Source organism: Dermochelys coriacea, chromosome 1 (genome assembly GCF_009764565.3).
Source record: "Dermochelys coriacea isolate rDerCor1 chromosome 1, rDerCor1.pri.v4, whole genome shotgun sequence".
Classification (NCBI taxonomy): Eukaryota; Metazoa; Chordata; order Testudines; family Dermochelyidae; genus Dermochelys; species Dermochelys coriacea.
Genome location: NC_050068.2, coordinates 63,548,612 through 63,575,506, shown reverse-complemented (window position 1 = coordinate 63,575,506; position 26,895 = coordinate 63,548,612). Strand labels below are relative to the sequence as shown.

Sequence of the window (26,895 nt, the reverse complement as noted above, 5' to 3'; positions counted from 1 at the left end):
CTCTGGTGGAGGGGGTGTTTTTGACACAAGTCACTTATATTTTTTCTTTTCAGTGAATATCATTTGATGGCTGTTTGCAAGCCTGTATGAAAAGAGTTGCTGGCCTTAATCTATTCCTAATAGAGAAGAGGCCACAGCGCAAATAACACCATCACCCCCTTATTAGTACTAAGAACAGAGATAACACAAAGACAGAACTATGCTCTCATACCTAAAGCTGGTCCCCCTTAAGGAGGGTTGAAGAGCACCTGTGGAGCAAAATAGGGAACACTGACAGGCCCAGACGAGCAGGTTCCTTTGGCCAGAAACATCTTCTGAACAGTCCACAATATACAAAGCAATGTGCAGAGGAGGGAGAACCCCTTGTGGTCAGTCTGAAGATGCTCTCCCTGGGAAATGATTGGAACACACCTGCCACTTGGAGAAAACTGGTGCTTGTGTAACCCACACACCTCCTGGGTGTGGTGTTCCATCTCATCTAGTGGCACCCGAGACCACTTAGAGAGAGAGTTAAATGAGTCTGCTCTACAACCTTAGCTAACAAGCAGCTGCTTTTATATCATACGGTAGAGGCTCATGCACTAAGCTCCAGAGATCCCCGGTTCAATCCTACCTCCCAATGACTGGGGCTGTCCACGTTACAAGTTGGGGCTTGTCCAGGATTTCAACTGGAAAGACTCTGAAGCTTGGGACATGCTTCCTCAGCTAGGGGAAGTATGTAACCTATACACCTTCTGGGTGTGGTGTTCTGTCCCATCTAGTGGCACTGAGACCACTTAGAGAGAGAAATATAATTAGTCTGCTCTACAGCCTGAGCTAACAGCGCATTGGCTTTTAGCACATGCTGTAGAGGTTCATGCACTAAGCTCCAGAGGTCCCAGGTTTGATCCTGTCCACCAATGACCGGGGTCTGTCGGCGTTACACTTGCAAATGCAAAATATTTCTTGTTCAGAAATAGAGGGATCAAAGTCATCCCTGGCAGGGATGATTTATTGGCATCTAGCTAGAAAGATGCACCGCCATAGAGGCAGGACTGTATCTTTGTGGCCTTTCAGTTTAACTATTGGTAACATCTGCAGAATCCAATTTTAATGTGCATTTAACTGTAATTGTAACATTTGTGGCAGTCTATGAAATATGTTTTTTCAGTGAAACTCACCATGTCTCACTTGCTTTTGTCTCTCCACCTTTCCTAAGCTCCACTGTCTCCTTTCTTCTGTTGTACATCTTTTCCCACACCTCCCTACCCCAGCCTGACCCCTGGTGCCAAAGCATGTGGGGATCAGGAATTCACTCACTGCCCTCACTGCTGGGGGTGAGAAGCAGATTTCATTTCTTCCTGGGGCTTCTGTGGAGCCCGGCTGATGGAAGCTGCAGAGAGGCTATGCTGAATTGCTGCCTCCCCTGGCCACCTGGGTCATGATTGGTCAGCACCAGCCATTTGTGGGGCATGGTTGGCTAGAGATTACAGCCATTCTGTGCCACTGTAACTTCCCCCTGATCAATCTTCTGCTCTGAGGACACACTGCTAGAAGATGGTGTAGCCCAGGGTTTTGCTCCTTTGTTGAAAAACACTACCAAATAATGCTCCAATTACAGCAAATCAGCATTCTAGGCTCAGATTCGGCAAAGCAGTTAAACACATGCTTAAGTGCTTTACTGACTGGAATTGACGGCTGAGACCGGAGACCTCATTTCCAGATATAGCACACAATGCAGGCACATATAGCCAGGCAGGCTGTAGCTCTGCAAATGGCAATTAGCATGGCTAATAACATGGCCTCAGTACTTGGCATACATACTGATGTTTGGAGGTGCTCATACCTCAGCTAATGCAATGCAAGAAAGATAATGTGGATGATGATGCACAGTGGCTTGCAGCCTGCCAATGCCATAAATCAATTTGAGCCATTTGCCTTATATCTCTATTGTGTATCGCTACCTCCGGCATTATGGTTTGTTCTTAACTGTTGACATATTGAATCTATTACTGAACTTAACTCACAGCAATCTTATTTTTAAATGGTTATTAAGTGCCTCTATAAACCTGTGATTTGTTCCAAATAATATTGCTGGTACTGAGGTACTACTAAACTCCTATATATGCAACCTCAAATAAGTTTTCATGTTATTAAACTGAACCCAATCCAGCTTTATTTTAATAATTCATATGCAGTTTCATAAATAAAAAAGAAACGTGTTCAGCAGAGAGACCTTTTCTTCCAAAAGAAGTAATAAATTATTATTTCTTCCCTTAAAGAGATCTTTCTGCTGAACACTTGTTTGTTTCTTATTTATGAAACCATGCATGAATTATTAAAATAAGGTTAGAAGCATGTTCAGTTTAATGACATGAGAAATTGTGTGAGGTTCCATATAGTGGATATTTGATTTTTGAAAATTCTCCCAGAAACACTTTAAAAAACCAACTCTGTGGTAGTCAGGGTGAGTTATCTGTCTTCTGCACAGGTTTAGAGGAACTTGTTGTTTATTTAATCTTAACCTGCCTTCCTGTCTGGATCTTATGGAAAAAGATACACAAAAGAAACAAAGTGTCATGTCATTTTGTAAATATTGGGCAGCAGTTGAAATAATCCATATGAATTATTCAGACTTTAGCATTTTTAACTCCTTTTTTACTGTGTTAGGCCTCTAATCATTGAAGTCCCAGGGCTAAAGCCGTGTCTTGTCTCTTTTTCAGAGGTGGGCTGCATGTTCATGTGGGGAAATAAGGTAGAGGGAGCTAAGAAAACACAGTGTGGGTGTCTCTCTCTCTCACACTCACCTCCCAATACATACTTGTGGTGTTGTTGTTGTTGTTGTTTCTTCTTAATACTTCCTACAATGCACGTATAGTCTCTGTAATTTTATTCTTTCAAAGTGCTGTTATTTGAGTTTTTTTACTGATCTGTGCATTTCATAATTTTTATTCCTCTCTTACACTTACATTTAATTCTTTGAGTAGTGAGTTCTAAAATGTCTGGAGTAATATGCAAAAAGAAAAGGAGTACTTGTGGCACCTTAGAGACTAACAAATTTATTAGAGCATAAGCTTTCGTGAGCTACAGCTCACTTCATCGGATGCTGTAGCTCACGAAAGCTTATGCTCTAATAAATTTGTTAGTCTCTAAGGTGCCACAAGTACTCCTTTTCTTTTTGCGAATACAGACTAACACGGCTGCTACTCTGAAACCTGTGATTATGCAATGGAGTAATATGGTAACTTTTTAAAAATATTATTATATGTAGGTTTTTTGTTTCTACTGGTGGCACACATCCACACATTACCTCGATATTGGTGCACATAACAAAATTCATTCCACACATGGATAGAAAAAATTAGAGAGAACATTGCCTGTGCCCCTTGAAGAACAAGGCAGAAAGGGAAAATGTGGCTCCTTGAACCACAATCCTTCCTGTGTTGCTCCTGGGGCAGCCCGGCAACGCGCCACCTCTTCCAAAGGGCTGGGACACCATCCAACCCAGAAATAGTAAGCTCCCTGGGGAAGGGAACATATTACATTTTAGTCCTACTCCTCTGATCTGGCCCATGCAGGCAGACACTTACACCCACATTGATTCCCGTTGATATCGGGGCACAGAGATCCACCCACCTGGATCAGATTGCTGGAGTGGACCTGTGTTTGTAAAAACACCATGGAAATGTCCAGCTCTAAATTAAAGATATCCATAACTAAAGCATTAACATTTCAAGTGATAACTGATGCCCCTACATTACCCCAAAAGACAACCAGATTATAGGCATTTATTTTCCTACATCCCAGCCTTATTTAGATGGGGGGTGCATGAAATCAGTGTAACCCTCATACCGAGATGCCAGAGTTTCCACGGAGGCTGATTCCATGTCCCCACCCTGGTGAGAGCTGTTTGCAAATAACCTGCAGTCTGATGTATTAGTCCATGAAGGCACAATGGAGTGGGGGGGGAGGGGAACCTGCTTTGCCTTTTCATTTGCCTGTTAGTGTCTCATTTGGCTCATGACTCTCTGCTGACTACCAGATCATTTTAGTCCAGTGTGACAATGAGCCTGTTGCTGAGCCCTCACTGAACATTTATCTCTGTACTCCTGCCCTGATGCAATCAGTTGAAATCAACATAAAAGAGAGATAGTCATTCAGGGCACGTCTTCACTGGCAATGTTAAAGGGCTGCTGCGGCAGCCCTTTAACGTGGCTTGTGTAGTTGCGGCACCAGCTCTGGGAGAGCTCTAAAAATCCACCTCCACACGGGGAATAGCTACCAGGGCTGGAAGCGCGGCTCCCAGCACTGGTGCACTGTCTACACTGGCACTTTGCAGCGCTGAAACTTGCAGCTCTCAAGGGGATGTTTTTTCACACCCCTGAGTGAGAAAGTTCCAGCGCTGTAAAGTGCCAGTGTAGACAAGTCCTTAGTTTGTCAAAGGGATGGGAAAAGGTTGGATACGTTTCTGCCGATTTGGGGCAGTAAATAGTGACAGAGGTGCTGGAAACTGCTGCAGGCATGGTAAAAGTAATGAGTTTTTATTATCAGCACATTTACTGAATCCCATCGTGGACTGGGCCATGCACTAGAAAACTGCAGTCAGAGAGCAGGCTAGATGGAGAACTGTACTTTCCTTCTGACAGGTTCCTTGAGAATAGGCCTGCTCTCTCTACACAGCGTGTCAGTGAGCAGCACCTTGGCATGCAGTGTTTGAGGGGCTTTGTTCCAAAGTACTGCAGGAACGAGTAACTTTAATTAAATCCGCCTTAGACAAGTTAGGGATTTTTTCAGGCTCTCCCAAGTCCGCTTTACCCAACCAAAATATGAAGGGGGGGGGGAACAGATCTGAAAACAGGGACAAAGAGTCAGTGTAATACAAATATTATAAATATAGTATGAGCCAAAAGCAGAGGAAGTTGTTTGACAGGAATCAAGGCTGTGGAGGAAATGTCTGGAAATCTGTGTGTAACTGCTTAAAGGCATGTTAGGGAGTTTTGACAGTCTAGTGTGAGCAACCATCCGCATCCTCCAAAGGGACCCATCCAGGAAATCCAACAAAGTCACGTATTTGCCCCCTGTTCCCAAACAACAACCTCTCCCTCTCACATTCTCTCTGTTAAGGAAATGGGGTGGGCAAACTTTTTGGGCCGAGGGCCACATCTGGGTGGGGAAATTGTATGCAGGGCCCGGGCAGGGGGTTGGGATGTGGGAGGGAGTGTGAGGTGTGCGAGGGGGTGCAGTGTGCAGGAACGGGCTCAGGGCAAGGGATTGGGGCAGAGGAGGGGTGCAGAGTGTATGAGGAGGCTCAGGGAAGGGGGTTGGGTGCAGGAGAGGTGCGGGGTGTGGCAGGGGGCTCAGGGCAGGGGGTTCGGATGCAGGAGGGAGTGCGAGGTGTGGGAGGGGGTGTGGTGTGCAGGAACGGGCTCAGGGCAAGGGATTGGGCCAGAGGAGGGGTGCAGAGTGTATGAGGAGGCTCAGGGAAGGGGGTTGGGTGCAGGAGAGGTGCGGGGTGTGGCAGGGGGCTCAGGGCAGGGGGTTGGGATGCAGGGTGCAGCAGGGGGCTCATGGAAGAGAGTTGGGGTGCAGGAGGGGTGCAAGATGCAGGCGGGGGCTTAGGGCAGGGAGTTGGGGGGCGGGTTGCAGGAGGGGTTCAGACTCTGCCCCGGTGCCGCTTACCTAAAGCGGCTCCGGGGTGGCAGCAGCGCACACCGGGACCAGGGCAGGCTCCCTGCATGCCTGCCCTGGCCCCACGCCACACCGCTCTGGGAAGCGGCTGTCACCACGTCCCTGCGCGGCCCCTGGAGTGGGGGTCACAGGGCTCCGCGCACTGCCCTTGCTGTGCCTCCAGGTACCCCCCCAAAGCTCCCATTGGCCACAGTTCCCCGTTCCCGGCCAATGGGAGCTGCGGGGGGCAGTGCCTGGAGGCAAGGGCAATGCACACAGCCCTCTCCCCCCCCCACCCCCGGGGCCCCAGGAACGTGGTGACAGCCACTTCTGCGGCACCACGGGGGACAATCCTGTGGGCCGGATCCAAAGCCCTGAGGGGCCATATCCGGCCCACAGGCCATAGTTTACCCACCCCTGGACTATACTGTGTGCAATCGCTGTAGAAAGTTTTGAACAATATGACATGAAATGAAAGATTGCACCCACTGCAAAGAGAGTGTTATTCATCTGTTCCCCTTCCTCCCCACGATGCAAACAATGTCAGGCTAAGCAGGCTTTGTGTGGTCAATTATACAGCAGGTTAGGGATCTGAATCTTTGTCTCTATCTAGATATTTACAGCTCCACTTCCTAACAGACAGGCAAATTCCCAGGCTCTCCACAGTTGCTATTCCAGTCTTGGGCAGAAGTAGGAACCATGGCACTGATATACTCCCCTTCAGCATGGTTTACTATCATTTGATCTACCTTATGGCACACCCAGAAATCACAATCACTCTCTGCTCCCAAACTCCCAGCAATCCTTGTTTTGAGCTATTTGAAGTTGATGGCAACTTACTTCTACCATGCACAAGACATGTAGAGTCACTCCCTATGGTCTCTCCACAGCTTCACACATCCCCTCAAACAAGAGAACCACTGAGGTTCCACTGCAGTAGGGGCCTTCTGAAGACTCTGTGCTAATGGGGGAATTGCACCCAGAACCCATCAAAAAAGTCATCAGCTAGGTCCCTAACTGGTATAAACTGTCATAGTCCAACTACAATCAATGGAGCTATGGCAACTTATGCCAGCTGAGGATCTGGCCTTCCATGCCATTCCCGGTGCTAAGAAAGCTGCGGTGCCCTGCAGGCATGTCACATTCAAGTCAACCAGAAAGAGATCCACCAACCCTGAAATAAGCCCCTCCTCCTCTTACATACACCTGCTGAACACAGCACTATGGTTAAAGGTTTTAGCACTTTTCCACTGTAAGGCCTGGTCTACACTGTGGGGGGGGGATTGAGCTAAGATACACAACTTCAGCTACGAGAATAGCGTAGCTGAAGTCGACATATCTTAGATCGACTTAGAATCACTTACTTCACGTCCTCGAGGCTCGGGATCGACGGCTGCCGCCCCCCGTCGACTCAGCTTCTGCCTCTCTCCGGGATGGAATTCCGGAGTCGACGGCAGAGCAATCGGGGATCGATTTATCGTGTCTACACTAGACACGATAAATCGATCCCCGATAGATGTATCACTACCCGCCGATCTGGCGGGTAGTGTAGACGTGGCCTAAGAAAGACTTGTTCTCAGGCTTGAGAAGAAAGATGCAGCCTCTCTCTACACACCATCACCCTCAATAAATCAATGGAATGCCCTTCAAATGCTTTTTAAACCCTACACTTTTCACTGAACAATTGGTAAGCCTTTCCTAAGGATTAGCAAAGGACTTTAGAGTGTATTTCCCTCCCCATCTCCCGCATCATCTGACCTAACGGAGAAGGTGCTGTTCATTTTTCCTATCAGAGACAAACTGCACTTGCTGCCTGCAATGCTGGCAAACCCTGAAGAGGCCACAGAGGGAAAACATTTACTTCCACCAGTTCTTCTCTCCTGCTAATGGGAAGCTTGAAATAACTGACCTGAAGATGATAGGAGACAAGTGCTGGCAGGTAATATACGTGCACTGTACAGTGGAAAGTGCTCTGCTTTGTTCAAAGGCTTCTCCAAACTTTTCATTATTCGTCTGGTTCACCTCTGATTTGCTAGCAAATTGTTAGGTACAGGTGAAAAAACAGTCTTCTTCCCCAATTGTATTATGAACATTTTAATATCTTCTGCTTTAGAATAATTTGGCAAAAAGAAGTCATAAAAATGCATACAAGGGAGTAACGCTGCTTGAAAAATCCTCTTGCCTACTCATTAGTGACTGGGAAGCTTTCCCTTAAGGAAAGCTATCAATTGCTAGAGAATTTAAACTTTCTTTAAAAAAAAACTGAGTGAAATCCTGGCTCCATTGAAGACAATGGCAAAACTCCCACTGAGTTCAATGGGACTAGGATTTCACCCTAAGATTCTAGCCTTTATGGCTCAAAATAAATTTCTGCATAATAATGAAAAATGTAAACTACGCAATGTTGTCTTCTTGAGTCTGCATACAAACTCCCCCAGTGCATCAGCTACTTCTCAAATTTCCCAAGCAGCAGTAGAGTGATATTGACAAAACACAGATCACTTTCACAGAAGTTATCCATGATCAGAGCTAGTCAGAAAAAAACTCTCTCTCAAAACTGGTTAACTGTACAACAAAATGGCAGATGAAATTCAATGTTCATAAATGCAAAGTAATGCACATTTAAAACATAAACCCAACTATACATATAAAATGATGGGGTCTAAATTAGCTGTTACCACTCAAGAAAGAGATCTTGGAGTGATTGTGGATAGTTCTCTGAAAACATCCACTCAGTGTGCAGCGGCAGTCAAAAAAATGAATAGAATGTTGGCAATCATTAGGAAAGGGATAGATAATAAGATAGAAAATATCATATTGTCTCTATATAAATCTATGGTATACCCACATCTTGAATACTGTGTGCAGATGTGGTCACCCCATCTCAAAAAAAAAAGATATACTGGAATTGGAAAAGGTTCAGAAAAGAGCAACAAAAATTATTAGGGGTACGGAGAGTCTGCCATATGATGAGAGTTTAATAAGACTGGGACTTTTCAGCTTGGAAAAAAGACAACTAAGGAGAGATATGATAAAGGTCTATAAAATCATGACTGGTGTTGAGAAAGTAAATAAGGAAGTGCTATTTATTTCTTCTCATAACACAAGAACTAGGGTCACCAAATGAAATTAATAGGCAGCAGGTGTCAAACAAACAAAAGGAAGTATTTGTCACACAATGAACAGTCAATCTGTGGAACTCCTTGCCAGAGGGTGTTGTGAAGGCCAAGACTATAACAGGGTTCAAAAAAGAACTAGATAAATTCATGGAGGATAGGTCCATCAATGGCTATTAGCCAGGATGGGCAGGGATGGTGTCCCTAGCCTCTGGTTGCCAGAAGCTGGGAATGGGCGATAGTGGAGGGATCACTTGATGATTACCTGTTCTGTTCATTCCCTCTGGGACACTTTGCACTGGCCACGGTTGGAAGACGGGATACTGGGCTAGATGGACCTTTGGTCTGACCCAATATGGCCGTTCTTATATTTTACCACAAAAAGAGAGTTTGGAAGAAGGGGAAAACATTACATTTGTACTGTTTTCCAACTTTTTCCACTTGAAAAACAGTATAAGAGTATGTGAAAGTGTTTGTTTCCTGCTTTCATCTTTCATACCAGCCTGTTGCTGAAAGGTTAGAACATATCTGGCAAATTTTCCAGGACCTGTGCTTTATTGTCATTTCATTTAACTCAGTCTTCTTCCTACTTCTCCCATCCCTTCTCATGTGATCTATACATGAAATGCTTACCTGGTGGGAAATACGGGGGTGGAGTGGTTTGATTTCTATCTTTTTCACATTCCTTCAATCGATTCTGCAGAGTCACAATTTCTCGACGGATTGCAAGGATATTGTTTTTGTCCAGTGATTCCAGATCATTTACCATGAGAGTCAAATTCCTAATCTGGAGAAATAAAAGTTCAGCATGACTTTAAATTACAGTCAACTTTATTTCACAAACATTTTAGGCTGGATTTATCATTTCACAAAAGGTGCTGCAGAACAAGTTTTAGGAAATGTTCCCAAAAATATGTTTTAGCATAAACATCAGGTTTAGCATAAACATCATGTGGATGTGTGTAACCACAAGAAAAGGTTTGTGATTTTAGCACTCAATCATATTCCATAATGCTAAAGATCACCCAAAAATGTCCAATAAGGCTTACTGATTATTAACTGTTAACTATAAATGATTTCAACCTTGCAAATGTGTCTTGAAATTTTACCTGCCCAGATAAAATAATCTACTCACACACTCATTTAATGTTGAAGAGGACAGTGAAGAAACTAATGATATTTTATTTACCATCAAAAGCAATTATTCACTCCAGGTGAGTGAGTGATAACTTTGAAAATTTGATTTATTGAATATTGGGAAGGTGTGAGTCTTTTCCAGTTCTTGATTTTATATTGATTGGGTTACTACCCTAATAAGTTAAATTTTTAAATTATATTTGTAGAGCACAGAAGCTTTCAGGCATTGGTGCCCATAAATTAATATTTTTATAATAATTTAGACAGCATATTTATTTAATAAATAAATGGGGGAGGGATAGCTCAGTGGCTTGAGCATTAGCCTGCTAAACACAGGGTTGTGAGTTCAATCCTTGAGGGTGCCATTTAGGGATCCAGGTCAAAAATTGGGGATTGGTCCTGCTTTGAGCAGGGGGTTGGACTAAATGACCTCCTGAGGTCCCTTCCAACCCTGATATTCTATAATATAGCAGCATCCAAGAACTTTAGCTTTCAGTCACACAAATGATAAAAATTGCCATTTTCTGTCATATATGAAGAAACATGCTTAAGGCCAAGATTTGCTTTAATTTACACTGATTTAAATCCAGAGTAACTCCACTGACAATAGTAGAGACATTCCAAATGTCACTGGTGCAACACAGAACTGAATGTTTCTGAATGGCAGAATAACCCTCATACTCTACCTCAACGTATAGTTGTTCAACAATCACATTGCTTCCAACAAGTGTGGATTTCAGCTGAGTGACCAGTCTTTCCATTTCATTGATTTCCAGTTTCAGTAACTGAAAGTCCAGCTCAGTGTAAGAAACACTGGTTGACTCCATATGTTCCACCTTGATGGTGAGGTTTCGGATTTTCTGTTCATATATTTCAACTACTTTGGTATATTGGCTAACCTAAAAAAAACCAAGCACATTTTCAAGTTCAGTTTAGCAAATATAACAGGCATGTTTGACATCTTTATTACATGTATTTATATATAAATTTGTCAAATTGTGCCTTCATTTACACCTATGCATTACTGAGGGCACAATTTCATTCATAATCTTCACTTTTTTATTCCTCACTGTAACAAGAGCAACCACACTGTGAGCAACCCCTCTTGACCAGAGGTCACCCTGCAGCACCTGCGTCTTTCCCCCTCCAGTACCCCTTATGCAGACACCATACTCTTTTTCTGGGGTCAAAATACCCATTGTTGGGACCTAGGTTGATTCACAAAACAAACTCAAAATAAATCTCAGAGTCCCAAATTAAAGTCCAACAAGCAAACGTTTCTCTTCCTGCTCCCAAGCCTCCCTGCTTGGAGAGCGTTGGCTGTCTTTCCCCTGCTCTCTCAGGGTCTCCCCTGCCTTAGCAGGCTACTGCCAGCACTTCCTAGCTGGAATCTTAGGCTACATCTATACTGACCTGTGGTTCAGACTGCAGGGCACATCAAAGTGCTGCTCTGTAACTTCCCTGTATGGATGCCTGGGGTGTGAACTAAAAGGTTGCTTCTTCCCATTAATATAGTCCTGTTTGAAGAGGATTCTATGAAGGCAAACTAGGAAACTTATGGGTTGCACCCGCAGCATCCGCACAAGTGAATTACAGTGCAGCATCTTGGTGCACATTGCTATTCACACCCCTGTGGTCCAAACTGCTGGACAGTGTAGATCAGGAATGCCCAACCTATGGCCTGTGGGCTGTACACAGCCCAGCAGAGAATTTCATAAAGCCTGCAGCCTGCTTCAACACAATATACTAATGGCCGATTCATTAGCATTTGGTCATCACGTTTACATCATTTTAGTTTACACAAGTGTGTAAATAGACAATACTGTACATAGAAACAACCTATCTAAAGAAATACAACACAAGCTAAACTTCAAATATAAATCAATACATGTGACTTTAAATCTTATTAAAATATGTAGAATCTGTTTGGCCCACATAAGGTTTATGTGGCACTCCTGTGTAATAAGGTTGTGTACCAGTGGTATAGACAAACAATAGTCACAAATCCCAGAACTCTGCTGGAGCCTCCTCACTCCCAGCAGTCTTTACTCTCCCTGAGTTTTCCCCATTTCAGCTTCCAGCTACTTTTTATAGGGGAATCTCCTGATCCCTATCAGGTGTGCCTCTTTCAGTAATCGGGGTTGGCTGCCCCAGCAACACCAGGTTTACAATGGTGCCAAGGTGCTGGACCCACACTCAGAAGGAGCCCCAGCCTGGCTTTCTCCATTTGCACTGTGCCCTGAGGCCCCACCAACCCACTGGCTCCTCTCTGCCCCCTGGCCAGACCCCAGTGCAGCTCTGGCTCTGGCCACTCTCGGCCAGTGTAGGGGGGAAGAGGCAGTGTTGGGGGCTTGGCTGGGCCCCTCCAGGCAAGAGGGTCCTGAGAGTCTGTCCGTGGCAGGGGCAGGTCTTGCCTGGGTGATCATGCTGCTCCCAAGGGGCCAGAGCAATTCCCTGCCCCGGGAATGGGACCAGCTCCAGCCATGCTGCTGGCTCAGCCCAGCAGACACAGTCACCTCCCAGCAGCAGTGAGTTCAGCCGGGGGGCAGGGCATGAGGGGAGTGGATCTCTGGGGGGCCAGTGGAGGGCTGCTGGGCTGTGAGGGGGCGGGGGTGCTGAGCAGTGGGGGAAGTTTATGTGTTTTGGGTTGCTAAGCAATGGGGAGGTCTGTGGGGGGCTCTGGGTGGTGGAGGAGGTCTGTGTGTGTTGGGGTGCTGAGCAATGGAGGTTCTTTGGGGTGCTGTGTAGTTGTGGTGATAGGCCTGTGGGGAAAGGCGCTGGGCAGTGGCAGGTGGGGGAGATCTGTGTGTGTTAGGGTGGTAAGGAGTGTGGGTTTTGTTTGGGTGCTGAACAGTTGTGGTCGGGCTGGGGGGGTGCTGGACAGTTGTGGTGGTGTGCAGGGCACTGTGCATTGGTGGTGTGGGATATGTGGAGGGGCACCACAAATGGCTTAGCAGGTCCAGGGGACGTTAGGCATAGGGCGTAGGGGGGTGTTGGGCAGGGAGCGGTGGGGCACAGCCCAGGTCCACCCCCAAAGGGAAGTGGCATGCTGGCAGCACAGGGCCAGACAAGCCATTGTGCATCTGGCAACTGCCGGTTTGTAAACTGTGCCCTTGCACTGGGCTGGGCGGAGTGGGGCCACCCCCGCCATGCCATGCCCCATTGCCCCTGGCCAGCCCCTCGCTCTGGGGCCCAACCTCCCCACGCCATGCTCCACTGTCCCTAAGGGGTCCATAAATATGTTTGTCACCAGGCCCAAAAAAAGTTAATCCGGCCCTGAGCCGCAGGCCCTCTGGCCTGTACAGGGCAAGCCACCCGCTTACACTCACTAATGTTCCCACTAGGAGCTAACTTTATCCAGGATTATATAGAATTTCAGGGGCCACAGTCTACCAGGGAATCTGCAGTGATTATTTCTAATAAGTGATATACATGAAAAATTTTGAGGTATGTCTGCATAGGCTGTGGCTGCGAGTCTCTGAGCCTGTCGACAGACGTGGGCTCTCACTGCCATGCTAAAAATAGCAGTGCTAAAAATAAACCCCTCCCTAGGCCTCAGAGCCTGCACTCCAGCCTGAGCACAACACCTATACAGCTATTTTTAGCACGTAGTGCAAACCTGAGTCTGTTGACTTGGGCTCAGAGATTCACTGCTGCGGCCTGCCACTTGCTGTACAGATGTACTCTCGGGGGCTGAAAAAGGTAACGAAAGATCCAGCAATTTCTCCAAGATGACTTTCTGTTGACTTCAGTGGCCACTGGTCAGGCCATAGTATCCAATCTTTTCTGCATTAGAACTTATTGAGTCCCCTGAAGAAAGGGATATTTTAGCAGAGTGCACTATTACAAATCCAACCCATCCATCCTGAAACTGATTTAAATGAAGGCCAGTTGAGATGAAATAGTTGTTTTAGCCTTTAGGTAGAATAACTGTTGCCCAGCAGCCTCTTCAGATGTGGAACCACTAAACAGATGGCTGGAGAAATATACTTTTGCACATGTATCTACTAATGTAAAGGTCACGGTGCAAACATTGTGAAGAATGTCAAGAACATTATGTGGATTTGAAGCATTCTCTGAAAAATTTGAGTTCCATACAAATGGAACATCTTGGAAAAGATATAATCTTGCTCAGGGGGGAGGGAATAGCTCAGTGGTTTGGGCACTGGCCCGCTAAACCCAGGATTGTGAGTTCAATCCTTGAGGGGGCCATTTAGGGATCTGGGGCAATAAAAAATAAAAAAAATTGGGGATTGGTCCTGCTCTGAGCAGGGGGTTGGATTAGATGACCTCCTGAGGTCTCTTCCAACCCTGATTTCTATGATTCTTCCCATATGATTTAAAACTGTATCCATTTTTCCTTAATGGCATTCCAAAAGGTAAGAAGTATCTCTCAACAGGAATAAATAGAATTATATTATTGTGTCAACTCTGAAGTTATGGACTCAGAAGGCATTTCCATTATAAGCTCTAATTTTCAGGTGCTTATCACTTCCCTAAATATTACCTTCTGGACTGAAATTGCTCATGCATATTCTAAGACTTAAAATTAATTTGTTGGATTAAAAATCAATTTGGCAACTTTTGCATTATCTTAACATGAAGTAAGAGTGTTTTGCACCAGTCACAATTTTTTTCAGATCTATTTTAATCAAGAGGACAGCTCCGAAATGGACTTTTAAAAATGTGACGTGTACAGTTTTTCATTAAGACTAGAGCTTTCCTGTTCTACTGTCCTGGTGATATTGTCTACAGCAGTGGTTCCCAAACTTGTTCCGCCGCTTGTGCAGGGAAAGCCCCTGGTGGGCCGGGCCAGTTTGTTTACCTACCGTGTCCACATGTTCGGCTGATCGCGGCTCCCAGTGGCCGTGGTTCACTGCTCCAGGCCAATCGGAGCTGCTGGAAGCGGTGGCCAGTACATCCCTCAGTGAAAAATTGTTCTCCTTAACTACTAACAACCTTTTAGGTACCTGAAAACCGTTTTCACCTCCCCCCTCAGTCTACTCCTCTCCTGACTAAACAAACCCAATCTTTTCAATCTTTCTTCATAGGTCATGTTTTCTAGACCTTTAATCATTTTTGTTACTCTCCTCTGGACTTCCTTCAATTTGTCCACATCTTTTCAGTGTCGTGCCCAGAACTGGATACCATACTCCAGCTGAGGCCTTATCAGTGCTGAGTAGAATGGAAGAATTACTTCTCATATCTTACTTACAACACTTCTGCTAATACATCCCAGCATGATGTTCAGTTTTTTTGCAACAATATTACATTGTTCACTGATATTTCATTTGCGATGCCACATAACCCCTAGATCCTTTTCTGCAGTACGTGTTCCTATGCAGTCATATCCATTTTGTATTTGTGCAATTGATTATTCCTTCCTAAAGGTAGTACTTTGCATATGTCTTTATTGAATTTCATCCTATTTATTTCAGACCATTTCTCCAGTTTATCAAGATCATTTTGAATTCTAATCCTGTCCTCCAAAGCATTTGCAATCCCTCCCATCTTGGTATTGTCAACAAATTTTAAAAGTGTACTCTCTATGCCATTATCTAAATCATTTATGAAGATATTGAATAAAACCAGACCCATAAAAGATTCCTACAGGACCCCATTCAATATGCCCTTCCAGCTCAAATGTGAACTATTGATAAATACTCTCTGTATACAATTTTCCTACCAGTTGTTTCCTACCAACCTTATAGTAGGTTCATCTAGGCTATATTTCTCTAGCTTTCTTACAAGTAAGTCATGTGAAAGAGTATCAAAATCCTTACTAAAATCAAGATATATCACATCTGCTGTGTCCACATTATGCACAAGGGTTGTTGCCTTGTCAAAGAAGGATATTCGGTTGAAATAATTTTTTCTTCACAAATTCAGATTGACTGCTACTTTTCACTTTTTCTAGGTGCTTGCAAATTGTTTAATTATTTGCTCCATTATCTTTCCGGAAACCAAAGTTAAGATGACTGGTCTATAATTCCCTGGCCTTTCCTTATGCCCTTTTTATAGATAGGTACTATATTTGCCCTTTTCCAGGCCTCTGGGATCTCTCCCATCCTCCATGAGTTCTCAAAGATCATTGCTAATAGCTCAGCAATATTTTCAATATTTTCCTGAAGTATTCTATGATGTATTTCATCAGGCCCTGCCAGCTTGAAGACATTTAACTTGTCTAAGTAATTCTTAACTTGTTGTTTCCTTATTTTAGCCTCAGATCCTACCCCATTTGCACTGATGTTCACTATATTAGTCATCCAATCGCTGCTAATTTTTTTGGTGAAAATATTAACAAAAAAGGCAATTAACACTTCAGATATTGCTGTGTTTTCTTTTATTGTCTTTCCCTCCTCATTGAGTAATGGGCCTCTCCTGTCCTTGGTCATCTTCTTGCTTCTCAAATATTGGTAAAATGTTTTCTTGTTACTCTTTATGTCTCAGGCTAGATTAATCTTGGGGTTTTTTGCCTTGGTCTTTCTAATTTTGTCCCTTCATGCTACTGTTGGGTTTTTTTAATATTCATCCTCTGTAATTTCACCTAGTTTCCACTTTTGTACGACTCTTTTTTGAGTTTCAGGTCTTTGAATATCTTCTGGTTACACCAAGTCCCTGATTTACACTCACTGAGGATCTGCTCTCATAGTTTTAGTCCTGTGTAAATTCAAGTTTAGGAATGATTAAAGGTATTGTACTTGGCAATCAAAACAAATAGTGTCTGTTTAAATTTATCTCCATAATGGAGCTAACTGACTGGACGTTCACCATAGGTATGTCTAAATTTCCCTACCTCCACCCTAACATGGACCAGTCCATAGAGCAAGATCCATGTTGTTTGAATAGAGGATTTAGATGGATTTTGACTACCTTGCTACTCACAAAAATCCAGTGAGAGCTGGAAGATTTCCCCAGTAAGCTCTGTGGGGAAGATGTTTAAAAGTTGGTGTCTAAACTGTGCCTGTAAAATTTGCACATGAACCCACCGCATGCACAAAAATGCATTTGCATTCGCAAACTGATGAGCACAAAGTGGCAACCATGTGGAGAAAACACATACTGATATGTGCAATTACCTATACCACAGGCACAAACGTTCAGAAATGTGGGTATCTATCCCGATGCTAATAATATTAAAATACTCAAAGAAAACAAATGCTTTAAAAGAAAAGCTAGTTGTCCAAAATATGCCAAATCTGCAATCCACTGAAGTCAGTGGACTACCAGCCTAAGTAAGGGCTACTCTCATAAGTAAGAGCTTCAGGCCTGAGCCCAGGAGTTTTGGTTTTCTCAGATGTATTGATCTGTTTTTTTCAATTTTGGCAAAATGGAGAGGCCCAGCACAAGACAGAGGCAATACGTAAGCCCTATTTGGAGTGTGTTACACAGCCCAGTCTTCTTTCTGCTTCAGACTGTTTTTTCCCAGTTGCCCAGCTGGGCCATCTAGGAGAATGCCTTCCATGATGGCTGCTCTATTGCTTGGTAGTTAGACCCATTTTGCCTTAATAGCTTGTGACTGTATCTACCTGTGGGGGATTGTGTTGAAACCATCTGCTCCTTTCTAACAGGCCAACACACCATCTCAGACATCTAGTACATGAACCACATTTTGGGGTACAGATCAGTATTCACCTCGCATGCATCTCGCATTCATCACAGAGCTTTGCAGTGGGGTTTGAGCAGTGCATAGGCCTTGTGGTGAACCTCCGCAGGGGGTGAATTTCACCCTTAAAGAAATATAAAATTCATCTATTTTAGGCATGTGTAAGAATTATTCCTATCTAGTTTTTCCTGCTTTGCAAGCATTGTCACACTAAGGGCCTGAAAAGGGCAGGGAGAAAATCTGTCATGTTAATTTATTGTGTCAGTTACCCAAAACTGGTATTTATCAACACAGGTTACTCAGCATGCAAGCAGACACTTCTCCAGCATGCAGGTGGAGGGTGGGAGCGGAGGAATGAGGAAGCAGAAGGAAGACATAAAATGAAAAAGGATGGAGAGGGAGGGAAAGGGGGATAGAAATGACATGAGCAAGCAATTCACATGCAAGTGCATTGGCCACAGGCAAGTCTGATCTCCATGATCACATTGTGAGCATGCCACCCGCATGTCATATAACCCAGCTGAGATCAAGAGGAATATTTCCAACAGAATAATCTGTTTTGAATGTAGTTTTCATCTCTGTTGGGCAGGTGTGTTTGCTCTTCCTGTTTTTATTGCCCAAGCATGTTCTGGGCATTGTGGTCAAAGCACTGAAAGGCACATTCTCCCATGGGGTTAACGTTGCTATTCTTCCCTTTTAATGAGGTGCACAAAGAGAGCCTTACTCCTCTTCACTGTTGCGAACAAAAGCTGATTCCCGCATTAGTCTAACAGGTTAATTTTTTCATCTTGATAATTATGCTAGCAAAGTTTCAAATTACAGATGAGAAAATTAGTCCAACATTTTCAGGCTACAGTTTTTTACTGCTTTGGAATATCAGAGTATCTCTTTGTCTGTGAAATTCACTGCCTGCTGATTTTATAAAAGGGCCCCCTTTGCTTGTTGAATTAGCAGCCTATAATCAGACAAAAGCTTAGGGATTCAATCAGGTTGTATATCTAAGACTTCTAATGCATGTATAGCACCTCTTAAAGGGCTGGATCCTGCAAGTCTTACTCTGGAAAAACTCCCATTAGCTTCAAATGGAGTTTTGACTAAGCAAGTAAGGCAAGATTGAACCCAACCACAATGGGATGGTGAAATGTAGTTATGGCATTTGGGTCACATCCTCAGCTGGTGTAAATTAGCAAGTTGTAAACTAACTTCCATGGTGCTTCATTCATTTAAATTAGTTGAGGATCTGTTTGTTATTCCAACCCTCTTTGTAAAATGGTTCTCAGATTCAAAACCCAAATCCAAGTGTTTATGATTTGCCTAGTTGTTTCAACTTTCACAGTAGTTCAGTGGTCACTTCCACTCCATAATGTGTAAAGATGAGTCTGGGTTGCAAAATTGGATGTGGATCTGAACATCCGCATAGTTTGGGGGTGCTTGGAACCCAGAGTTTTGGTTCAGACCCCTCTATCACTAGGATGAGTTGGGAGATCTTTTGGTTTTATTGTTTCATTTTGTCCATAAGTATTTTCAGGAAACAAGCAGTACATTGGGTTACACACTGACGAGTATCTTTACAATTAGAAAGGTGAAAAACTCATTTCAAAGAGAGCCTGAGAAATATGTTTACATAAGACAAGTACAAATATGCACATAGATTCAAGCATCTTCTGCCCCTCTCCAGATCTTTCAGTTTTACTTGAATTCAGAGATGAACAGGTCAACGCCTGGTATCTTTTTAGTTCTATAGTCAAGCAACATAATAATTAACTATGAAATTGTAATACCCCCACAGTTAAACGAAAATACAGTTTGTTTGTTTTCATTTCTGACCTGATATCTCTTTGCCTGGATCACATTGGAGGATCTATCACACTATATCTAACTTGATGCATTGTAACACTGTTTGGCTGATCAGACGCAACATGATAAAGTGCAGTGAAACTCAGACTAGGTCAAGATTTTTTTTGGTATCTACCACTAGAGTTGAACAGTGAGGGCCAACTCCTGAACTGGTATACACTGCCAGAGCTCCATTGACTTTGAGAAAACAACATCAGCTGAGGTCACTAGAGTCCAGCCATTTTTTAAATAGAGAATGGCTACAGGGTTTCAAAAAATCAGCCAATTCCTGCCATCCATACTTGGTCCTTACTCAGGCAAAACTCCCAATGCAGAGTTTCACTTCAACAGGAGATTGGCCTTGCAAAATTAGTCCAAGTTTCAGGATGAGAATTATAGACCTGATCCTGTCCTGTTGCAAGCAACTGAAATTTTGCCACTGACCACAATGGGAGCACTTTAAATACCTAGTGTTTTCATGAATCATTATTTCAAGTTCCATATTCCTCCTAAAGTTATCAGGTAACTCTTGTGCTGAGAGGCATTGAGATTTGTCAAATTGCCCTTCATATCTCCACTGACAACTGAATGTATGTCATCGTTTGCGCTAGTTATTTCAAAGCAAATTATTTTAACTGAAAAGACTTTCTATAGGATTATGCCCCCCATTGTTGTGTTTTTATACATAATTTCTTATCTATTCTTGATTATACTAGAAGAGAGTTATGAATATTTATGGTTAGAATTTGTAATTTACTGCTGTGCCTTTTCTACTGATTAATTCGAGGACACTTTATTTTTTAAGATGTCTGGCTCCTGGAAAAGTCAAACACTTTCTCATAGACACCTAATTTAAACCCTGAATATTCATCTACCAGCAAAAATCAAATGCAGGTTCTCCTTCTCTCAAGAAACCACGGTAGTCCCCTAGTTTTGCCTGACTTTTGCAAGAAAAATGAGATCTGAATCCTTGTAACAAACAAGCAAAGTAGTGTAAGAATAAGGAGTTTTTAACTCTTTAACTAGAATGCATAATTCAGTAGTCATTGCTAAGCATCAGATGTTGACAGAGAAAATAACTGACTTTTTTTCAACTGTTAAGGGAATGGAGGAGGTCAGGGGGTGGATTTTTGCCCATGCTTCACCCTGGGCTAAGCTGACATTTGCTCTCTTTTCTCTCATTCCCTCCCATAAGCTGGTTACATACAAGTAATAATACAGGAGGGAGCAGGAATCATGGCTTCCTCTGTGACTGTATATAGCAATTACAAGCCAACAAGATTGTTCCATGGTTAATAAAGAGTAGCATAGCCCTTCCTCCATCCCTCCAAGAACACCATGTGCCTATAGGTAGAGCCATCCCTTGGGTAGGGCAAATTGGGGTGACCGCTCCTGGCCCCGTGCTTTGGGGGCCCCACAGGCCAGTGCGATTGGCCAGTGCAGTCGGTCCTGGAAGAGATGAATCCATCACTTCCGCCCCAGGTCCCGCACCTCCCTAGGGACTGCTTATATAGGCCGAGGAATGAGGCCTGAGGATATTTGAAACTCATGTTATTATAAGGCCCTGCTTGCATGCTACAATATTGAACATTTTATGTTTAGTCACCCTTTTCCTTGCAATTTTTACAAGCCCCTCGCTGCCGTTGCTTGGAAGGCAGGCCCTGCAAAGTTCTGACTGCTGGACAATTTCACATTCACTAACAATAGGACTGCTAGATTTTTTTAAAAAGAAAAACCAAAAATCCTTACTTTAGTAAGTTCTATTTCAAATTTCTCAGAAAGCACTTGGGCTGTGATTTCCAGCATCTCGACCTTCTGCACAGGAAACGTGGTGTCTGGCAGGTACACTGAGCACTGGCACACTCCATTTTCATTCAAAGAGCCGGATACATTGGCAAATGGCTGTAAGAACAAGTTTGTTTCAGAAAGCAAATAAAAAATAGTCAATATGCTATTAGGAAACAACAGCAAAGGACTGACAACAGTCCCCAGGCAGGGAAAAGTTGAGCTGTAATAATTAATAATAATAATAATAATACTGACCCTGAAAGCAATTATTCATTACATCTTTCTTCCAATAAACTCAAAGTATTTTCCTATATTAATTCATTAAGCTTCACCTCACCTCTATAGAGGTAGTTAAATTCTATTATAACCATTTTAACACTGGCAAAAAATGTTTTTGACTAAACCCTATTTTCCCCATTGGGAATATGATTCATTTGATATTTTTCAGCTAGCTCTGATAAACAGGTTGTATACTCAACCACATTCACATGAGAGCTGCTATGCCGGCTACTGCAGGATACTGAGTGGAGTAAGGGACATTTATCACTGCTCCATCAGTGCAGAGAGGTATAAACAAGTTTTTTAATTGGGGCAGTTAGAGTTAAAAAATAATAAAATATTGGCTGTTGAATATCGCTTTTATGAGTAGTTTTGTACCATGGCTAAATTTGTCCACTTCCAATAAAGTGAGATAAACAGGCTTCTGTTCCACATTCAGTGCTTCCTTTATTGATTAACACAATCCCTAAATTTGGGCTCCTTAATCCCTTTTAAAAATGAAATTGAGACACCTAAATTGGTTAGCCATTGCAACACTGAGTGCAGCAATGCTTAAATAGCTTTTAAAAATCTGGGCCTAGGTCATTATTAAAAATGGGCCTTGGGCTCCTAACTCCCTTAGGTGCTTTTGGAATTGTCACCCTCAGACTCCTCACATTACTGGATTTGCATTCTGCTCAGCAGGAATGGTGAAAAAAGGAGCAGAGAGAAAAACATCCAATTAACAGTCAAATACGGTTATTGTACTTACCTTTGATAAGGCCCCCATCTGTGCTAGCCTGTAGGGAGGGGGCATTATTTTATCCCTGATACAGATTTCAAACTGCCCTTTATCTATGTTTATTTAATAAATTAAATAACTCTTAAAAGTGGATTTAAACTATCAAAAACCCACCAAACGTCAATGGATGGATTCAACTACTTTTTAAAAATTATTTGTACTGTAGGAGTGCCTAGTTACCCCCTCTGAGGTTAGGCCTCATTATGCTAGAAGATGTACATATACATACTAAAAGACAGGCCCTGCCTTAAAGAGGCTAAAGTCTAAATAGACAAGATAGCTAAAGGGTGGGAGGAAGAAATATTGTTATTCCGGTTTCACCGATGAGGAGCCCCGTTGAAGGCAATGGGAATTTTGCCATTGACTTCAATGGGATCCAGCATTTGACCCAGAAAGTTTAAGTAACTTGGCCAAGATTACACATGAAATTTGTGGCAGGGGCAAGAATTCTGTTTTTTATGGCACCCATTGCCCTACTATCTGAGCACCTCAGAATCTTTAATGTATTTGTCTTACAACACCTCTGTGAGGAAGGGAAGTGCTATTTTCCCCATTGTACAGATGGGGAACTGAAGCACAGAGAAGTTAATGACTTGCCCGAGATCACACAAGAAGTCTGTGGCAGAGCAGCGATCTGAATCCAGCTCTCCAAAGCCCCAACCACTGGACCATCCCAAATTCCCTGAGCCCCGGGCTACTGCCTTAACCATAAGACTATCCTTCCTCCAAAAAAAATAAATGGCATCATAGGTTGACTCATTGAACTCCTGTAAGAACTAAGAATTAAAGGTTGATGACATTTAGCAGGAATTTAGAAGGGCAGGTTTCAGCTGAACTATTCAGCATGAACAATGGTTGCAGATTTCAAGGCCTTTGCACATTAACATCACATCAAGTTCATAGCTTCCTCAGACTTAATATGATGTTGACAGAATTGTTTCATTTCTTCCATTGACATTATTGTATGCTGGATTCATTATATTGAAGAAACCGTAAGCAGTATTATATTATTATTATTTATTAAGATCTTCCTGGGTCCCTGAGTCCTTTGATCACAGTGCAATGTCAATAGAATTATTAATTTGGTCATAACATCTTTCCAAGTCCTACATAAAAATATGCTGAAGTTTGGCTCTTTTTGGTTGGTTGGTTGATGTGTATGTTTTTAAAAACTAAATAAGCTTCATTTAGTATTTAACAGAAAGCAAACTGTCCTAGCCTGCAGCAAGGACTTGACTGCAAAAGTTCTGTTTGTAAAATTAAATCATGTATTACATAAAGGTATCTGAGTCTAAAAGAAATATTATTCAGCCTGGTCCAAATATTTGTAGCTTAATAAAGTAAATGAGAGCTGCTGGGTGCTGAGCATTTCTGAAAACCAGGTTATTTATTTGGGTGATGTAGCAGGGTGGACACCCCGCTCGGGCCCAGAGGGGTTTAAGATAGCCCTGGAAGAGGGCTGGGGCAGGGGAAGAGCTGGGTTGATTGGCAGAGTAGCCGCAGCTGGGTGCCATGCCCCAAACAGACCCAGCGGGCCAGGAGCAGAAGAGCACTCTCTCTCTCTAACTCTGAGAGAGACGGACCTGGCTGCAGAGACCTGAATAGAGGACCTAGTTTGGAGCAGGGCTGGGGAGCCTGGGAGCTCTGGCCTAGGAAAGCCCCAGGCTGCAGGTCTGGGAAGGCCTATTAGGTACAGGGGTTGCAGGGGCAGCCACAGGTAGGCAGAGGCAGCAGGTCCAAACCCAACCTTGCCAGTGGCTTATACTGCAGTCTGCCCCAGGGCGTGGGGGCTAGCTGGTGACTGGCAGGAGCCTACGACTGAGGCAAGGTAGGGATAGTGGGTGGGGGGGGTTCCCCTGGGAGGGGGAGACCTAGAACTGTGGGGTACTGCCAGGGGGCAGCACACAGTGAAAGGGGCACCGGGGTCCTGGGAGGGACACGGGAGCCAGCAGCAAGGTGAGACACCAGCCTGAAGAGGACGCTCCAGAGGCTTGAATGCTAATGCCCTGAGACGGCCAGCAGGAGGCGCTGCCGGTGAGTCTGTGCCCAGTTACAGCAACAATATATGAATTTAGGAACCTAAATTTAGGAAACTAATTTTGAAAATCCTGAGCTCAAGTTTCAGCCTAAGCAATTTGGCACAGAGGACACAGAGTCCTGTGACAGCCAGGATTAGACCTCTAAACAACCTGATTTCCAGTCCTGCGTTTAATATACTAGACCACACATCTCTCTTATCTTAATGATGATGTTTACTATAGCTTTCCAAGCACAGTAAACAATGGTGTACCTCTGGCATAAACTGAGGTTTGTTGAGTGTGGCCTGAGGTTCAGTCAGGTATTCCACCAAGGTAGGAAGAGATGTATTCTGGAAAGGAAACAAAAACACCTGTTACAATGCAACACACTATGTGTCCCATCCCTATTTAAATCATGACCCCTCTCTCCTGACAGACAATCAGCATTCCGCATTCCTCAGCATTCTGAAACACTTTGATTTTGTTAAGGGAGCCATTTCCAGGAGCTCTAACGTTGATTGGGATTTCTGACTGACTGCTGAGACAGTTAATGTTTCTTCTGGTACAGTGCTGTTTCAGGGAGTCCTTCCTCTGAAAAAAGCTTCATGTGATCAATGAAAGGCCGTGAATGCTGAGTCTGTCCAAAACAATGTGCATTATTTATGCTAAAGTAATATATACCCTCTCACTGCCATCTTATGAAATAAGGTGTCAGGTCCTACCCCTCCGTAGCACTGGCAAGATTGGATGTCATTCTTGAACCTTAACATGCATCCTTGGGAATCTACAGTCATCAAGGGCCTATGTACTGCACAAAATACTATACCGCAGCGATGCAGCAGACCACCATACGCAGCTGAGCTCCACCAAATGGGAACCGTGGCAAACTCCAATGCTTGCAAAACCATTTGATAAACTATGCATCAAATGATGTGATTAAACTAGAAGAGTGTGGGGCAGGAAGGGGCTTGCACAAGGAGGCAGCTGTTAGCCAGCCATACAAGAGCAATGTGCCATTCCTGCAGGAGCTCCGCGTGGCAGGTGTCATCCCCAGTTGCACAACTTCAAAGCCACGCTTAAGCAGAACTCCATTCTGACAGAGCTCTGGAGTCCCAGTTTTAGCCAGCTTCCCCTGAAGGCCTCCCACTACTTCATCCAAGAACCGGTTCAACTCCTCATGCTGCTGCATCCCTATCACCTACTCCCTCATTCCCCAAGCCAGTCAGACAGTCCCACTCCTAAGGAGCCCCTAAAACAGCCAGCTGGACAGCTGAGGAACTGGAAGATGGCAGGAAAAGGGCTACTTGTTTAAACTGATTCAGAGAAAACAGGGGTTTTTTGTGCCAGCTTGTCAAAAAGATAACATGCCCAACCATTTGTCTGGCCCCCTGATAGTGTTGTACAGGGGGGGCTGATAGTGATTAACAGCAGAGTTACAAGGAGCATCATAAATTTTACAAATGTCTGCACAAATTATGGTTTACCCAAGAGTGAGCATAATGAGGAGAAATCTCTGACATACTAAATTCCCCCATCCTCAGCTTATCATTATGTATTTACACTTCAGCCTTGATTCTTACTGCCAGGAATTGCCACTTCTTATTCATGCTGCAGTGAAAAACAGTCCCTCCCCTTACATGCTGAGTTCCCTACATGAGTCCACAGCACTTTCAAGGCCTACTAGACCAATAGACTGCATTAATAGTATCACCTAGAACTTGTATAGTGCATTATGTTTTCAAAGTGCTGGACAAATGAACCTGAGACACGGAGATCTAGATCCAGATCTTCAACATTCCAAAAGCCTGAGGGGTGTTTGCATGTGTGGTTTTGGATTGAGCTTGTCTCAAGTACAAACCATGTTTAATTAAATACGACCTGCATTTTGCATTTAAACTCTATTCAGATTCTCAATGGGAGTTGCATTCGCCTAACTGAAGGCAGAATTTTGGCTTTTTAAAACAGTGTAATCTGTTTTCAGATTTATAATTAAATCCCAGCATATTTGTTAAAGGCAGTATTTTACACTTGCTACCTGCAGAGAGCCCACAGAACAAGTGGAGATCGGAAAACTTGCCTCAAATAATTTTAAAAGACGTTCCTAGCAACTTGAATAGTGAGAGGAAAAAAGAATACATTAGAGCCTGTGAAAATCATAATACGCATCTTACCACATTCTGGAGTGTGGTGATGGTGGTGGTAGTTGCAATCAGTGCAATGGCATTTTCTAGAAAGACTAGCAGCACAGCCAAGTTTGCACACTTCATCTTCTCAGCAAACAGGTATGATGGAGAAAGGACAGACAGAGCCCTTTTATAGTGTGCTCTGGGAATTCCCCCAGCAGGAGTTTTGTGCTTAGAAAGAGGAACTTGGGTAATATTTATTGATACTTCTTATAAAGGTGAGTAAATCTCAGCACAGAAAGTGACTGAACTACTATTATACAAACATAACTTTTTCATTGCCCGCTGTCAAAAATTAACCACCCTGCCCTTTTGTACCACAAAGCCTTTCCTCATTCCCACTATCTAATCTTTGTTCTCTGACAGCCACAAAGGAATAAGTACACAATGGACAGAACAATTAATTTGATAGGACTGCAATGATTAAAATGTTTTCTTGGTGGTTTTTGGGGAAGGGGGTGAATAGCTGCTTCCTTTTACTGGACTTATCCATATTTTTATTGTA

At 43.5% G+C, this 26,895-nt stretch overlaps 1 protein-coding gene across 1 annotated transcript in view; it reads right to left on the bottom strand.

Moving 5' to 3' along the window:
• The window catches only part of OLFM4 (olfactomedin 4), a 31,458-nt gene extending 4,968 nt beyond the window's left edge, over positions 1–26,490 (bottom strand). Inside the window, exons 1-5 of the mRNA XM_038380639.2 lie at positions 26,379–26,490; positions 24,480–24,557; positions 21,091–21,243; positions 10,586–10,798; positions 9,396–9,549 (exon numbers count right to left, since the gene is read on the bottom strand). Coding sequence (XP_038236567.2) covers positions 9,396–9,549; positions 10,586–10,798; positions 21,091–21,243; positions 24,480–24,557; positions 26,379–26,474 — 694 coding nt within the window. The 5' untranslated portion in view covers positions 26,475–26,490. The remainder of the gene's footprint in view (positions 1–9,395; positions 9,550–10,585; positions 10,799–21,090; positions 21,244–24,479; positions 24,558–26,378) is intronic.
• Positions 26,491–26,895: the final 405 nt, after the last annotated feature.